At 37.1% G+C, this 16929-nt stretch overlaps 1 protein-coding gene across 7 annotated transcripts in view; it reads left to right on the forward strand.

Annotated features, from left to right (window-relative positions):
• Nucleotides 1-16929, forward strand: part of ATP8B4 (ATPase phospholipid transporting 8B4 (putative)) — a 197608-nt gene that overhangs the window by 97067 nt on the left and 83612 nt on the right. For all 7 annotated transcript variants that reach the window (XM_074327762.1, XM_074327761.1, XM_074327760.1 and 4 more), the window contains 3 exons: nucleotides 6820-6978; nucleotides 12981-13069; nucleotides 15560-15756. In XM_074327762.1, the coding sequence (XP_074183863.1) occupies nucleotides 6820-6978; nucleotides 12981-13069; nucleotides 15560-15756 (445 nt within the window). The remainder of the gene's footprint in view (nucleotides 1-6819; nucleotides 6979-12980; nucleotides 13070-15559; nucleotides 15757-16929) is intronic.

Here is a 16929-nt window from a genome sequence, read left to right on the forward strand (position 1 = left end):
CACCATAGTTATTCAATATTTATATACCTAAGAAGTGATCACCCTGATAAATCCAGCAACTATCTGACACTGTGCAATGCCATCACAATATTATTGACTATATTCCCTATGCTGTACAGTATATCCCCATGATTTATTTATTTTATACTTGGAAATTGGAAGCTTTTATTCCCCTTCACCTTTACTCCCCTTTTAAAAAAAAATTTCAATTACAGTTGACATTCAGTATTATTTTATATTAGTTTATATTATTTTATATTAGTACAACATAATGGCTAGACATTTATATAAATTACAAAGTGTTCCTCCTGGCTAGTCTAGTACCTACCTGGCACTAGGCAAAGTTATTACGATATTATTGACTATGTTCCCTGTGTTTTACTTTACATCCCTGTGACTTTTTTGTAACTACCAATTTGTACTTAATTGCTTCACTTTTTTCACCCTGCCCCCTGACCCCCTCACCATCTAGTAACCATCTGTTTGGTCTCTGTATTTATGAGTTTGTTTCTGTTTTGTTTGTTTGTTATTTTGTCCTTTAGATTCCACTTGTAAGTGAAATCATATGACATCTGTCTTTCTTTGTCTGACGTATTTCACTTAGCATAATACCCTTTATATCCATCCCTATTGTTGGAAATGGTAAGAAAGCATTCTTTTTTATGGTTGAGTAATATTCCATTGCATATACGTACTGCATTTTCTTTGTCCAATCATCTATTGATGGGCACTTGGATTGCTTCCGTATCTTGGCTATTGCAAATTGTGCTATAGTAGTTTGATATAGTTTGACATAGGGGTGCATGTATCTTTGAATTAGTGTTTTGGATTTTTTCAAATAAATGCCCAGAAATGGATTTCTGGGTCATAAGGTAGTTCTGTTTTTAAATTTTTGAGACCCTTTATACTGTTTTTCATAGTGGCTGTACTAGTTTGTAATCCCACCAACAGTGCATGAGTGTTCCCTTTTTTCCACATCCTCACTAACATTTGTTGTTTGTTAATTTATTGTTGATGGTCTTTCTGACAGGTGTGAGGTGATATCTCATTGTGGTTTTGATTTGTATTTCTCTGATAATTTGTGACATTGAGCATCTTTTCATGTCTATTGGCCATCTCTATTTCCTGTTTGGAGAAATGTCTATTCAGGTTCTCTGCCCATTTTTTAATTGAATTGTTAGATTTTTGGTGTTAAGTTGCATGAGTTCTTTATAAATTTTGGATATTGACTCCATATTGGATATACCAATAAGTTGTCTTTCCATTTTGTTGATAGTTTCCTTTGCTGTGCAAAAATGCTTTTTATGTAGTCCCATTGATGTTTGATGTAGTCCCATTTGTTTATTTTTTCTTTTGTTTCCCTTGTCCAAGACAGCATACCTGAAAAAAGTATTAGTAAGAGCAATGTCAGAGAGTTTGTTGTATATGTTTTCTTCAAGGAGTTCAGGTCTTACATTTACGTTTTTAATCTGTTTTGAGTTTATTCTTGTATATGGTGTAAGAAGGTGGTCTAGTTTCATTTTTTTACATGTATCTGTCCAGTTTTCCCAATACTATTTATTGAATAGACTGTCTTTACCCCATCATATATTCTTGCCTCCTTTGTCATGTGTTAATTGACCACATAGGCATGGGTTTATTTCTAGACTCTCTATTCTGTTCCATTGATCTATGTGTCTGTTTTTTATGCTAGTACCATGCTATTTTGATTACTATAGCCATGTATAGTATAGTTTGATATCAGGTAGTGTGATACCCCCAACTTTGTTCCTCTTTCTCAGGATTGCTGTGGGTATTCAGGGTCTTTTATGGTCCCATATAAATTTTAGGATTATTTGTTCTAGTTATGTAAAAAATGCCTTAGTAAATATATCTTTAACGCAATACCTAGGGATTTACTAAGGCTTGGAATACAGTAGTTAATAGTCAGATGCAGGCCTTGTTTTCATAGAGCTTATAGTCCAGGGGAGAAGACGCACTTGAAAATGTGCTCATTCCCAAAGAAACATTTTATTAAGTAAACATCCTAAAGCTCTCAGGCACTAAACATGGTATTGGCGTATGAACATTTTTCAGTATGTACCAGGCACCATGCTAAGTGATTGTATACAGTTTTATTAATCCTTACAGCCCTGGGAGGAAGAGATTATTATTACCTCCAATTTATGGGCAAGGAATCTGAGATCCAGCTAAATTGAGTAACTTTCACAGTGTCAGATAGTTACTAAATGGAGAAGCCATAATATGAACCCAGGACTACTGGCAAAGCAGTCAAAGGGGCTGAGAGACTTTAAACTACAAGCAGAAAGGTAGCATTGGAGAGTTGAAGGGATTAATAGGAAAGCTTAGTTCCTGATCAGGCTAGGAAATTATAAGGTAGGGTAAGAAATTATAAGAATATTGTAAACCTAAAGGCATAAAATTAATTACCACAGATCAAGTCCATCCAGAACTCAGATGGCATTATCATATTTTTTAAAAATAGCAGTGTTCTCAGTGATCTTGAATGTAAGGATTCCTGACAAGCGTTTATAGAAGAGCTGACCAAACATAGAGACCAGTACTCACAAGATAGAGTTGAGTTTCGGTAGGTAAGTCCATTTACTTGGAAAGTTCTCATGTAAATATTTTTGTATATTTCAAACATTAGAAAAAAATTGATATATAGTCTGTTGAACTTTATAAGAAAACTCATAACTTGATCTAATATCATAACAAGTATAAAAATACAGTGGGCCTTGATTTTTCATGCTAATATCTTACGGGAATTGATAAGCTTTTTCAAATAAGTAACTGGGAATTCTTGTCAATTATACATTTGTAAACTGGACATTTTTATGCCTTGGGGAAAGCCCCGGATGTGAATTGTCCAAATGCGTTTAAGAATCTTTTGCATATTGTTACTGACTGGACTGAGATCTGTTTTTTGCAACTTATGACAAGTTTACATATTTTGTATGACTGTTAATACTGAGTTCTGAACTGGGGAAAGGTTGACTCTTTATTTCAGGAATCCTGTGTATTTTGTGGTCCTTTCTAAAGAATAGCATGTGTGCAATTAAAACACAGAAAAACAGGCATCTCTTTTTGGTTAAAAACAAAACAAAACAAAACAAAAAGGGTTGGTTAGGATCCTGTGACTTTTTTATTTTTTATTTTATTTTTTTAATTTTTTTTACCTACCAGAGAGGTTTCCCATTCACCTGGACAGAAGCACAGCCCAACAGCATAGCTAATGTGACTGCCTGAGACCCAGATTCCATGTAAAGACAGGAAGAATAACTTCCCTGTTTACTGCTGTTGTTGATGTGATCATGATGGTGGTGATGATGGGTGGCTGAGGCTTGATGGTTGAAGAAGAAACAGGCTTTAGAAAACAAGAAGGTGACACTCTTCTTTCTAAGAAAAAGCCACATATTTATCACAATTATCAGGGCAACAGTAGTGGGCAATATCCTAAACTCTAAGAAGCTCTTGGCTGGAGAAACTCTTGAACAGCAATAATGACGTCTTATTCAATAGGTAATTTCTCTTATGGAAAAGTTGCAATGTGGGTAATCAAGAAATATTGCTAATAATAATATACTTAGAGAAATGAAGCCAACTTCTCTGGAAAATCATGGAGTACTGGGTACTGAGCTCCATTTTCATGATAAGCTACAGATTTCCACTTTGAGGCAAAGGTTATTAGGTTGCTCATGAATGAACAATCTACCCGACTAAATTTAGAGAGCTGAGGAAGGTCCAGAATGAAATCTTGTGGATTTTGTTTAGCATGGGTCTAGGGCATTTCTGTGTGATCGTGAACTGGATGAATTACTATCTGCTTTCATGTGTGTTCTCTTCAGAAGGCAAACAAATGTGACTGGCTAGTTTGATTATATTTATACTTCATTATTGACATGATATTTCCCCAGTTGTTTTATTGCCCATTGAAAATGACTTTGTGCTCCAAGCCTGTTTTTAGTGAATAACTATGTGAGAAACAATGCCATTTTTTTCCTAAACAGTTTTCTGATCCATTGTCAGACTGTTTATTGCCTGTTACTTTTCTCTGATACAATTAGCAAAAAGAAGAAGGGTTTTGAAGTTTTTCCCTAGTCCTTCTTATGCTTTACGTCTGGGATATATTTCTGGTTGTTTTTAATGTACTTTAAGATTCCTAGATTTCAGTGTTCTCAGATCTATTTTTAACCCTTTAGAATTAGATCAATCTAAGTTCTTCATTGTGGCTGGACTGTTATGTCTTCTAATCCCCATTTATCATTATTACCATGGAAATATGCCCATGAATATTACCATGAAATATTCTTTCATTCTTAGATCTATTCTAATACCTATCTCATCTCCCAACCTCTCTTTTGAAACCATCTGAAATTTTTTTCCATCCATCTCTCCAACAAATATTTCTTGAGATCCTACTATGTAGGCAGTCTGATAGGTTATGGGGATACAGAAGTGAATACAGTGCTCCCTTCTAAGGAACTTGTTCACCCCTTTCGGAAAGGGACTGAAAAGAAATTGGAAAGCTTGTGTCTTACACTAACAGGAAGCTTGGCATTTCTGAAGATAAAATATGTAGTTTGGCTTGGTTCCCACCATTTTGTTTTGACTGGGCCCTGTATTTAGTACTTAAATCACTGGGACCACACTCTTCGAGAAAGGCTGAGTTGGGGCTTGGCCTCCAAGAACCTGGGCAGAACCCCTTGGCCTTACTGCCTGTGCCTGTCTAGAAGCACACCCTTGGTGTTAGGCCAGAAGTGGATGAGCCTTGGGGCCAGGGAGGAGTAAGCCAACGTGTCCAAGGCTGCATTTGCCTCCATGTCAGTCTTTGCTTGCGACAACAAAAAAAATGATCAAATGAGCCTGTTTTTTATATTCCTATTGGCAGGGACTGTGTATCATGTTGTTTTTGCCCAAAGCACTTTTTTTTTTTTTTTTTGGTGGCCAAGTTTGAAGTCTGAGAAATTGAGTCTTGGGTCAAGAAACTGGAATAAGTTTTAAGGGTTGCTGTCAACCCGTTATTTTATGTAGATTTTTCTGGTGACACCAATTCAAGGTTCGACAAAATTTAGGAATGAAAATTATTGGTCAAGAAAAAAAGATATTGAATTCTTAGAATTTAGAAAAAGGTCTCTTCTTTCACAATGTAATTGTCCAAACAACTTGGGCCAGTTGAAATCAGTTTTAATTTACTTTTTAATATCAGTGATAGACCATAAGGGGAGCAACCAGAATTTGGCCACTTTCTTTCACATAAAAAGTGACTTTGTATAGGTTATTTAGCCTCATCCAAATCCTCCTGCCAGCACTCTCTTGTTTAGCAGTGGATGTCTGGGAAGACGCCAGTGAGTGCCTGAGTGGTGGGGCATTTAGGCAGCATTTTTGTTATACTGAGGAAAGGGAGATGGAATTTGGAAAAGCATCCTGAGGCCACAAGTCACTCATTTCTTTCAGGGTTTTGTTTATTTTTGTTTTTTTCATGCAAGATCTGTTAATCTTAGTAATCTGGTTGGTCAGAAATGATCAGGCCAGGTGAAAACTGGCTGCTGTCCCTTATGTCTAAGAATGTTAAAAGGAAAAGATGTCCTAGGAAGGAAAGGGGGCCTATGTAAGAATGTTCTAAGTTCAGAAGATGCTTGGTGAGTGCTGTAACTCCGTAATACAGAGGTTCCCCAGGCTGGGCTGGTTTCCTTTCCCTTCAATCAGTACTGAAGACATGCCTCCCTTTTTAATTTTCCAAACGCCATTTATTATGTTCCAACCTACCATTTTTGGCTTCTGATTAAATAAATGTATTTTTATTGTTTTTGAGAAAGAGAATTTTATAGATACTAATTATCCCCTGACTGGCTTGAATCCTGTTTGGATCTCCTACAACCTTCTTTTTTATTTCTTCCCTCTCTCTTTTCCTTTCTTGCTTCCTCTGTCTTTCAAGTCTTTATACTCATTACTTAGAAAAGATTTAAACCCCCAACAGTTTGCAGTGCAAATGTATTTTAATCTAATAATTGTATTTTGTGACAGGGTCCATGAAAGATTATTTCTGGTTTCTTCTTCTATCAAAAGAAACCCCACCCTGAAAGTGTATATTCTTATTGAAATAATGGAACGAATTGATTCATTGATTTGGAATGGGCTTGGAATTAAAAAAAAACAACAAAAAACTAAAAACATCTTCTGGCCAGGTTGGGGCAAGTTATATGGTGCCTTTGAGAGTCCCCAGAATTCTGAATCTAATCAAGATAAGAAGCATAGAACAGCTGAAAGGAATCACACGCATTCTCAGGCACATATAGCAAACAAGGCCCAGGTGTTTTGGGGGTGGAATATAGTAGAACCCTCGAAATTCTGATTATGAGCCTAGAAAGACCTGATTAACTTTGGTTATGAAACTGGAAGTATGCCATCTTAACCTGTGGGAGAGTTCACAGTAAGTATAAAGATATGGAATAAGAAAAACTTTTAGGACAGCCCTGCTTTATCCTTTCAAAGTCATTGTTGCAATCAGAAGTAGAGATAAGTGATTTTTATTTTTTTAAGGAAAAAATATCTCATGACTCTCTCGCTTTCTATTCTTATTTGGACAGGGTGAAAAGTTACGTTCAAAACATTCCATAGATTTTCATTTTTGTACCCCCTAGCTTATTTTTCTTAGCACAATCTTGTATATATGTTAACACTGTGCAGTCTAGAAGAAAAGGTAAAGTATACTGTATATAAGAAGTAAGGTGGTAACCAAGTACTGTGGGCTTCTAAAGAGAGTTCAAGGTGAGTCATAAAGAGGCTTTTTAAAAAAATTGTTTTTTTGTTTTACAGGGATTGCTGTATGTGAGGCACCTAACAACAAATTAGATAAATTCACAGGAGTCCTCTTTTGGAATGACAGCAAGCACTCCCTCAGCAATGAGAAGATAATCCTGAGGGGCTGTGTCCTGAGAAATACCAGCTGGTGTTTCGGAATGGTTATTTTTGCAGGTACAGCCAACAGCCCAGGGTCGGTTCTGACAATCCCTTTCTGAGCTATGCACGGTCACAGTCGGAGGCTCTCCAGATTGGAGGAGCACAGTGCTTTTATTTCACCCGAGGTGTCCCCCTGAATTGACTGCAGAGTGCAGGGCACCAGGGGAAGACACCAACGCTCTGGAAATAGTCTGTGTGGTCACACTGTGTGAGGAATCACTGACATCATGAACTTATTCCTAAAGATGTTTGGACCTGAATTATTCAGGGGCACTAGATACCTACTGTTTGATTTCTCTTTCTTTAACACCATCTCAATCATCTCCCATCATTATATGCATTAATCAACTTGCTTTAAAGTGTGGAAATAGTATGAAGGAAAGCCGCCTGCTCTGCTATTACTTTTGTACTTTGCAAAGGTCAAGTAATCCTTTTGGGAAAGCTTTCTTGGAGATCCTGCAATCATTTCTGCTTATACTCCAGAGCTTCTTCTACTATTTGTCAATAGGATAGCAGGTCCTGGAAAGACTATGTGTGATGGAGGTGAGGGTGGAAGTCAGGGGAGGGCCGGAGGTACCGCTTACTCTTCCAGCTGGCCACTGTCCCATGCTCTACTTTATCTCTACAGGCCCAAGGTGGCACTCTCCTGCTAAGGAAACTTACAGTAGCACCACTTCATAAAGCCACTCAAATTGTACTCATGGCTTCAATTGCCAGTCCTTGATTTTTAAAAATCCTGTTTATTGTGACACCAAATTAAGATGTGTTTTGGGCCTGTTGACTATATGTGCAATCAAAACTGGAATGTTTTTCTTAACTGACTTTCCTCAACAACAACAGAATATTCATTAAAGACTTAAAAGGATTCCAAACCTAGAAACATCGTCCCAATTCTTCCTAAATACTCTCAGCTGTGGGTGTTAGCAAAGCTTTTGCTGCTTGGGGCATTGCCATTGAAAGGACTTTGGAAATCCCTAGAAATGAGGCAGTGCATGTGCTTTTATATGGGAATGAATCTGGTTTCATAATTCTCTCATCAGATGCTGTCATTCTTTTGTCAGAGATATAAGCCTATGATCATATGTTTTTTATCTGCATCATTCTTGCACTGAGAAAAAGAGAGCTAAGCCTATACATGAACCTCCATTTACCTTCTTACTCAATCATGGGGAGACTTCTTGAAGGTTCTCTGATGGAAAGGATCCTCCTTGTTTGTTCCATATCATCCCAGATATGGGAGTGCTTCATTTTATGAATGGGCTGTAGCCCAAAATTTTGTTTGCATTTGTGTGATAGTGTTTGGAAAGACAAACCAGGACTATGGTTCAGCTACAGCATGTTAAGCGAGGACAGCTGCTGTGAGCCACTCAGGGGCCAAGTTTTGCTTCATAAGGTTGGCTCTGTGGGAAAATGCTCCTACACAGAGGGAAGTGGGGTGGTAAGTTGAACAGGTCTCCCTTTAAGGCAGTATAACAGAAAGTTCACAGAATTTGGATTAGACAGATCTGGCTTCAGATTTGTTTAGTAGCAGTGGGATATAAAAGCCTCAGTTTCCTAAACTTCCTACGCTTTTAGTTTTCTCTGCTATAAATGGGGATCATAAAAAGTACATCAGACAGTCATTGTAAAAGCTCACTGAGGCAATGCATATGGAAGAGGATACCTTGACAAATGTTATTTGCCTTCCTTCCTTGCTTCTCCCTTCTTTCAGCATCAATTCAGAGTACATTGCCTTCTCCATTGGCTGAGAGTTGGGGAAATGTACTGCTCTTCGGATCTTGGCAAGTGGGAGTGGGAGAACACCTTCTTCTGTGATGTGGCTGGATGATCTCTGGCAGGAACCCTTCACAAGGCTGATATTTGTAAAGCAGAGAATGTCTGCATTGACTTTTGTCTGGGCAAAAATGTTAATAGAAAGCTTAACTAGAATGATAGCAGGCAGAGGAATGGTTGGTTTTGTCAATGTCAAAGTTGAAGAGATGAATGTCTCAGAGCTCCTAAGTCTTGGGGGACTAGTTCCGGGTGAACACCTAGATCTTATGAAAGGTATCCAACATGAATTATTAACTATTCTTTGTGTGTTATTGCTCTAATGATAACTGCCACTGAGGACTGTCAAAGGATATGCTTGAGACAGACTTGACTTTACAAATCTATAATTTATGAGGTTCTCATACATTAATGGCTAGGCCATGCCTCCCTGGTAATGACTTTCCTTTTATGCTCAAGAAAGGAGAAAGATTTGTTTTTGAGGGTAGGAGTCATTTATTTAAGGAGTCCATAGGAGTCAGCCCTGGTGCACAGTAGGTTTTTGTGCTGGGTGTCTTCCATTTGTCCCTCCAGATCTACTGTCACCCTTTCCCACTCTTTTCTCTGCCCTGGGAGGTTGACTTGTATGGTTACTAATAGATTTCCTTGGACTTTGGCTTTTAGGTGGGCTCTGTCATTAGGGATCCCTGGGAAGAGATCAAAGGGAGAAAGAATATTGAGATCAAGGTATTTACTCTTCCAGACAGCCTCTTTGTGGTCATTTCAAGCTAACTGAGTTCCTCAACATACAGTCATCTTCCTCTAAAGTCTGCAGACTCTACATACCTCCCTCTCCTGTAGAGTCCAGTAACCACTCTCTCTTCTCATTCCTCCCTTATGGCTTAGATAGAAACATCTTGATTACTACTAACTCCTTGGTATTGCCTTAACCTTTTGCCTCCTCTATATCTCCATGCACACTTTTATAGAGACCCTTTATAAATAAACCTTCCTCTAATTATCCTTGCTCAATGTGTCATGTATTTCCCATTTAGACTCTGAATGAGTCACAGTCTTAAACACACCTTGATTGAATGGGTTAGTGACTTAATGAGTTAATGAATTATTTCATATGGTTTTTAAAATAGTGGTTAGAGCTTTAGAGTTAGCTATCTCTGGGTTCCAATTCTGGCTCTGATACCTATTAGGCTAAATATTTCAGGCAAATTATTTAAATTCTTTAAGTCTCAGTTTCATTATTAGTGAACAAAGGATAATAGTACCTAATTTGTTGGCTTGTTTTAAGCATTAGCTGTGATATTAGATGAAAAGCACATACGATCATTGCCTAAAACATAGCAGATACTTAATAAATTAATTCATTAAACAAGTATTTATTGAGTGACTATGATGTGTTAGGCACTATGCTAATTACTCATGTGTGACTAAGATGGCAAACAAAACAAATGCCCTGTGTTTCTCCGAAAATAACACCTACCCTGAAAAAAAGCCCCAGTTAAGATCATCAGCCAGACGGACGCATTTAGTATGTTATGACGATGTTCCAGAAGACGATGACATGACTGTATTTGAATAAATGTAGATTGTTGTACTTGAAAAAATAAGACATCCCCTGAAAATATGCCTTAATGCATCTTTTGGAGCAAAAGTAATATAAGACCTGGTCTTATTTTTGGGGAAACACGATAGTCCCTTCACTCATGTAGTTTTCAGTTTGGTAAGTGACAGAGACATTACACTCCAATAATTGTAGTAATGAATATATAATCTCAGGCTGACATAAGTGCTCTGAAAAAAAAAGAACACGGGTTCACAAGAGCATATAATGCAAGAATATGAAGGGAAAGAGCAAGTTAACTAAAAGGCACATCATGGGCAAAGGGCCTATGGCAGGCATGAGAATGAGGTGAAAAAAACTTAAGCAGACCAATGTGGAGTATGAAGAGCATGGAGGATAGAAATGGACATGTGCCTGGAGATGTGGATAGGGGCTGGACCATGTCCGACCTTGTGGTCTGTATCAAGAATTTTGGTCTTTATCCTAAGAGCTTTGGAAGGCCATTGCAAGTTTTCAAATAGATGGTGTGTGTTTATGTGTTAAATTTGAAAGTAGTCACTCTTGACTACTACAGTGTTTGTAAAGTTGGTGAATAGCAGATCCTGGAAAGAATGCATGATTGTGGTGGGGAAGGAGGAAAAATATTGATTTGAGTTGGGGATAGAGTGGATACAGGAAGACAAAGTTACTAGGCTGTTATTGTAGTTCATTTGAGAGATGATGGTACTTTAGATTAGAATGGAAGTCATGGAGATACACTAGACTCCTAGGTTTCTCAACTGGATGAATGATGGTGCCATTCGCTGAGATAAGGAACACTGGAGCATGGAGAGCATGGAGGACAGAGAACATATGCCTGAAGATCATAAGTTGAGCTCTTCAAGGGCCACTTGGGGGCCTTAGAAAGATTCAGGTGGAGATGTCATTTAGGCAATTAAATCTATGAATTTAAATATATGAGTTTTTAGAGCTCAGAGGAACAATCTGAGCTAGAGATATACTTTTGGCCTATAGATGGTAATTGAAGTTGTGGTCTTAGATGAGATTGCCCAGGGAAAGTGGATTGAGAAAGAAGAGAAGATGGCCTATGACTGAGTCTTAATGAATCCCAGTATTTCATGGCTGGGCAAAGAGGGGTGGGCATCGTGGGAGACAAAGGAGCTATCAAACAGGCAGGAAGAAAAGCAGGAGAACATTGTAACACAAGGTAAATTAAGAGTGTGTTGCAAAAGGATGGAATAGTCAACAGTGTCAAAGACTGATGAGAGGTCAAAGAAGGCATGGAAGATTGATGATAGTACTATATCTATTTGGGTGGAGTGATTGGCCCAGAAACTGTGTTGAGTAATGAGAAGGAGATGAGGAAACAAGGACTGTTGAATATAGAAAATTCTTTCAAGAGATGTGGCTGTGAGAGGAAGAAGAGGTGTGTGTAGCAACATCTGTGGATATATTTAAATAAATACTTAAAAACCCATTAAGTGGATTCTTAGCTAGTCTCTGTGTGTATATATGCCTAAGAAATGTAAACTTTTAGCACAGAACTGGTCTGTCAATATTTCAGCTTTTAGCAATCACAAACTTCATTTGGCCTTTGTGATCTTTACTATAAAAGAAATATTTCGCACCCTCAATGTCCATATGATTTTAATAAATGATTCTGAGAAAATGTGGGTGGCCTGCTTTACACAGCAGTGGCTGGAAATAGGACACTGGGGTACAATTTCCAAATCAAGACACTGAATTGTTCTAAGACCTAATCTTTGCTTTAGTTTGTCTTTAAAGTAAATGAAAGTCTTTAAGGATATGCCCATTCTTCCCTGAGATAAGGAACACCAGAGCAGGGAGAACATGGAGGACAGAGATGAACATATGCCTGAAGATCATAAGTTGGGCTGGAATATATCTTAACAATATATTCTAATATTTTCCTTTGTTAATCATCTAATAAACTACCTCTAAAGAAGTTAATAATATTCTTAGAATTCTTTGAACAACTCATTTAGTACATGTATCATGATATAATGTATTTACCTGAAATAAATCTAACACAAGATGTAAGACAATCCTTGCCCTTACATAAGGTAAACATTACATATACAGGGTGTAATACACAATAAAGGCTTCAATTATTTGCTCATGTATTGTTTGGAATTATTCTGGTTTCTCCAGTGAAAGCACCTCAAATCTGTTTGGGAAACAGATCTAGAATTTTATTTCTTATTTTAACTTTCTACTTTTGACCTTCGTATTCTGAATTATGTTTATTACTGCGTTCTTTTAAACATTTCCAAATTATTGCTCACTTTGTGAATTAATTATTTTTAACTGCTTCAAACTATAAGCATATCCGTACACAGATTTTTTTGAGAAATAACATTTCTTAAATCTTTCATCTGCAAATTCTGTCTGGATTTATCCTATTTAAAGGAGACGAACTCTCCTGTATTTTCCAGAGTTCTTAGGCCACCAGTTGAAAATCACATGCAACTTAATAATGGTCTTTGCTTGCTCTTAATAAAACTGGAATTATTTTGAAAAACATATTATTTTCTTTCCAGAAACATTTGACATGAGTAGGAATTCCTCCCCTTCCTCCTCCTCTCCCTCAACATCATCTTTATCATCATCGTCATCATCATGATCTAATCATTTGAAAGTTGGTATTACAAAAAGATTTTTTTTGCAGGTCCTGACACTAAACTAATGCAGAACAGTGGTAAGACAAAGTTTAAAAGGACCAGCATTGAGAGATTGATGAATACTCTAGTACTATGGGTAAGTTACTAAACAACCGTTGGCAATATCATAAGTCATTGTAATCACAATATAGTTCTTATATTTTGCTGGGAATTCTTTCAGAAGTCTGTGTTCTCCTTGTGTAGTTTATATTTGGGGATCTTACATTTTGGGCCCAGTTATTTGGCCCTCTACTTTCCAGGGTATGATTTCTCAACATTTGGTAGAGTTTCTTATGAGAGGTAGGTTAGTGCTTATGGAGCCTTCATGGCAAGTTCTGCATAGTCCAAGGATTTGTTTTTGAAAATCAAAACATACCTTTTAAGGTAGTTTGGTTTTTCTGTTGTCTGACTCTTGCTCACATCCTCTCTACATAGCTTATGGACAGGGCTGACTTCATGGGTATGTGACCTGTGCTGTTATACAGGACCCTCACTCTGAAAGACCTCACATTTGTTATTGATCTGCTGTCTATGTAGACATTCTTAATAAATTTTGAACAAGGGGTCACACATTTTAATTTTGCATTGGGCTCTGAAAATTATGTAGCTGATTCTGCTTATGAATCCTCTGAAACTGAAATCATAATTCTCCTCCTAGTCCATGGTTATCTCTTTCCTCTGAATTTTTTTTTCTCCTCTGAATTTTTTGAAATGATTTCCTCTACCACCCAGTTACCAAAAACTATCCGGTATTCCTCATAACATGCCTTTTTGTCAGTTAATCTTGTGCTATCTCAAGCAAATCTGATGGTTATTCTGATTTTTCATGTAATATTGCATTGCCTCCTTATTGTAGGGAATGGTTGAGGACATTGACTTTGAAATATGAGGACGATAACTTTGAACCATGTTTTCCCACCTGCCCCATCACAGACTCACAAACAATTATACAATCTGAGCTCAATATATATTTGCTTAACTGATATGTAACAGTGGGACTCTGAATAAGGAAAAAAGGAAATGGACTCTTGTTTGGGCACAAAGTATTGTCCAGGCTCTGTGTTTTACTTTCAGTATCACTCTCTGACCTATCCTCTTGGGGTAGAGTCCATGGGACCAAGGGGATATGCCAGAAGGAATCTGCATCCCACCCCTAGAATTCCCAATTTAAATGGCCCTGAATCCACTTCTAGAGTTTGCATGGGGATTGTATATCTATCCAGAACAGAGTAAAATTAGTGATTGTGAAGGAGGGATTGTCCCAGCTTTTCATACTAGAAAATTGGATGATCCATTGGGTAATTAGAAGCCAAATCTGTCTCTAAATTTGGGCATTTAATGCCAAGTATCACCAATTTTAATGATCTTAAAGTAATTCAGTTAAATTAATTTGTAGTATCAGCCATTGAAAGAAAGAGGGTACTGTGTGATACAGGTACCACATGGTAGAATTTTGGGGACTCACAATTCTAATTTTCTCTAATACATGGTTTATGTTAAATCAACTTTTCCTAAACTTTGTCTTCTTACGTGTCTATTTTGTTCATGAGAGGAAAAAGAAAACAGCCCTAGAGCATCTGAATACTCTTTCTAGAGGAGAAAGGAAATTAGAGGGAAATACATTCCTATTGTCTAGCCCCACTCCTCCCTCAACAGTGACCGGTCTCAACTCCTAACACAGTTGACACTTAGCAGAGCGAAGTCCCCTGAACACCATATTCAGCTCAGGTCTTACCACATTCATTGACTTTGTGTCCTTCCTTTTTAAAGCTGGGAGTTTGGACTCACAAGAGACTGACCTTGCTGTCTTTCTAGTTGCTATACCTCCAAAATATCTGCTTTGCTAATATTGATATTAATCACAATGTAAGAGCTAATTTTTAGGTTACTTCCTACTTCTTTTTTCTTATCTCAAAGGGAAAGTATATGCTGTGAAATCTTTTAATTAATCCTTATTTTTCTTGCTGACCTTAAGTAAGCATTGTACAGCTAGATCTATGGCCAAGAGACTTGACTGGTCTGAGACAGTTCTTTATCACTAATATTTTCTTCCTTTGGCTTTTGTGCCTTGGATGATCATCTAACTCTCATTTTACAGGATACTTTTGAAGGTGGAAGAGGGGAACACTATTAATATTACATCTGGACAATAGATGGAAACTGGGACTGACCAGGGCACATCAGGACATATGATCTTCTTTACTTAAGCCACTTAAACATATGTACTTTTATCATGAATTGAGGATGTAAAGTTATTAGCTTTGTGACTGTGGACAAGTTATATAATCTTTCTGTGCTTCTATTTTATTTTGTTTTGTTTTTGACCAGTAAAGTGTGAAAATGATTGTTCCTATCTCAGAGTTAATGGGAGAATTGAGAAAGTGTATGTAAAATATTTAGCTGAGTTCCTGACATAATGTTACATTTTACTCGTATGATTAATGTGATTAATGATAAATAAGAAGAATGTGGTATAACTTGCTTTTCAAATGACAATTTCTTGGAGTTAGAAGTGTAATCAGATTGCATTGATGTGACTAGTTCAGGGTTCAAGTTGACCTTAACCAGACCTCTATTCTCGTTTCAGATATTTGGGTTTCTGATATGCTTGGGAATTGTTCTTGCAATAGGAAATTCAATCTGGGAGAATCAAGTTGGGAATCAATTCAGAACTTTCCTTTTCTGGAGTGAAGGACAGAAGAACTCTGTGTTCTCAGGATTCTTAACATTCTGGTCATATATTATTATTCTCAATACAGTTGTACCCATTTCATTATACGTGAGGTAAGATGAGAGTTTATACTTTAGTGAAGCCATTTCTTCAAAAACCTTTGTTTTGCATAACCATTTTTGTTTGTTTTAAATTTACAGCAGTGAGATAGATGTCTTGCTCTGCTTATGATCTGCCACATCTGTTACAAATGAGGCAACTAAGAGCTTTAATCTGTTTAACTTTTACATTTTCAAATTACAATAAATGCATTTTCTTTTCTTCTTGATTCTATTCATTTTCTCAGGAATGTTTTTCTTTGGAATATATGGACCATAATATCATCTCATACAACCTGACCAATTAGAATTCAGTTGATGTTGGGTATGAAATAAAAGAACATCTAGGGAGATCTATGGTGATGGCACTGCTCTGCCACTAATTTGGTTCCAGATACCTGGATTCAGATCCCATTCTACACTTAACTAGCACGATGATGTTGGGCAATTTACCTCACCTTTTAGTGCCTCACTTTTCTCATTTTAAAAATAGAGAAAATAATAGTTCTGCGTAATAGGATTGTATGAGGAGTAAACAGACATGTAATGCTCTTAGAAAAATGCCTGACACATTGTTAGAGCTTCATGAATATTGTTTTCCTGTTATGATTTTAACCAAAAGTGAGTACATGAAGGAGTTAAAATATAGTTGGTGGTGCTTGACCATTGTTAAATAGAAGTATGATTCATAACTTTCACTACAACATGATCTGTCATTTCTAGATTTGATATCTCTCTCTCTCCCGTGTGTGTGTGTGTGTGTGTGTGTGTGTGTGTGTGTTTGATAAGGCTTAGAAATTGTCCCTAGAGGCTGTACCTGAGACATTCTTAATCCTAATCATAGCAAGACTGAGACAGACAGTCCCAGAGACACTGGAGCCAAGATGAGACTTGGTTGTTTGACTTTCCTCATCACCAGTATTTTAACAATATACAAAATCACCAGCTCTAAATCTCCACTAATTTTTACAAGTTTCTTTTTCTCTTTTTCCAAAATTCTAACTATGATGAAGCAAGGGAAGTTTAATGCACAAAATCCACCCTTGTTTTGGATAGCGGTCAGGAAACTGAAATGTCAAGTTGTGGGAAATTGACTTGAAGTAGTGGCATGTGGCCACAACACCACAAATGGCTTCGAGCCTTCTGGAACTGTGGTTAGAGTGGGCTCTATTTAAACTGTATCCTACT

The sequence above is a fragment of the Rhinolophus sinicus genome, linkage group LG03 (genome assembly GCF_036562045.2).
Source record: "Rhinolophus sinicus isolate RSC01 linkage group LG03, ASM3656204v1, whole genome shotgun sequence".
Lineage (NCBI taxonomy): Eukaryota > Metazoa > Chordata > Mammalia > Chiroptera > Rhinolophidae > Rhinolophus > Rhinolophus sinicus.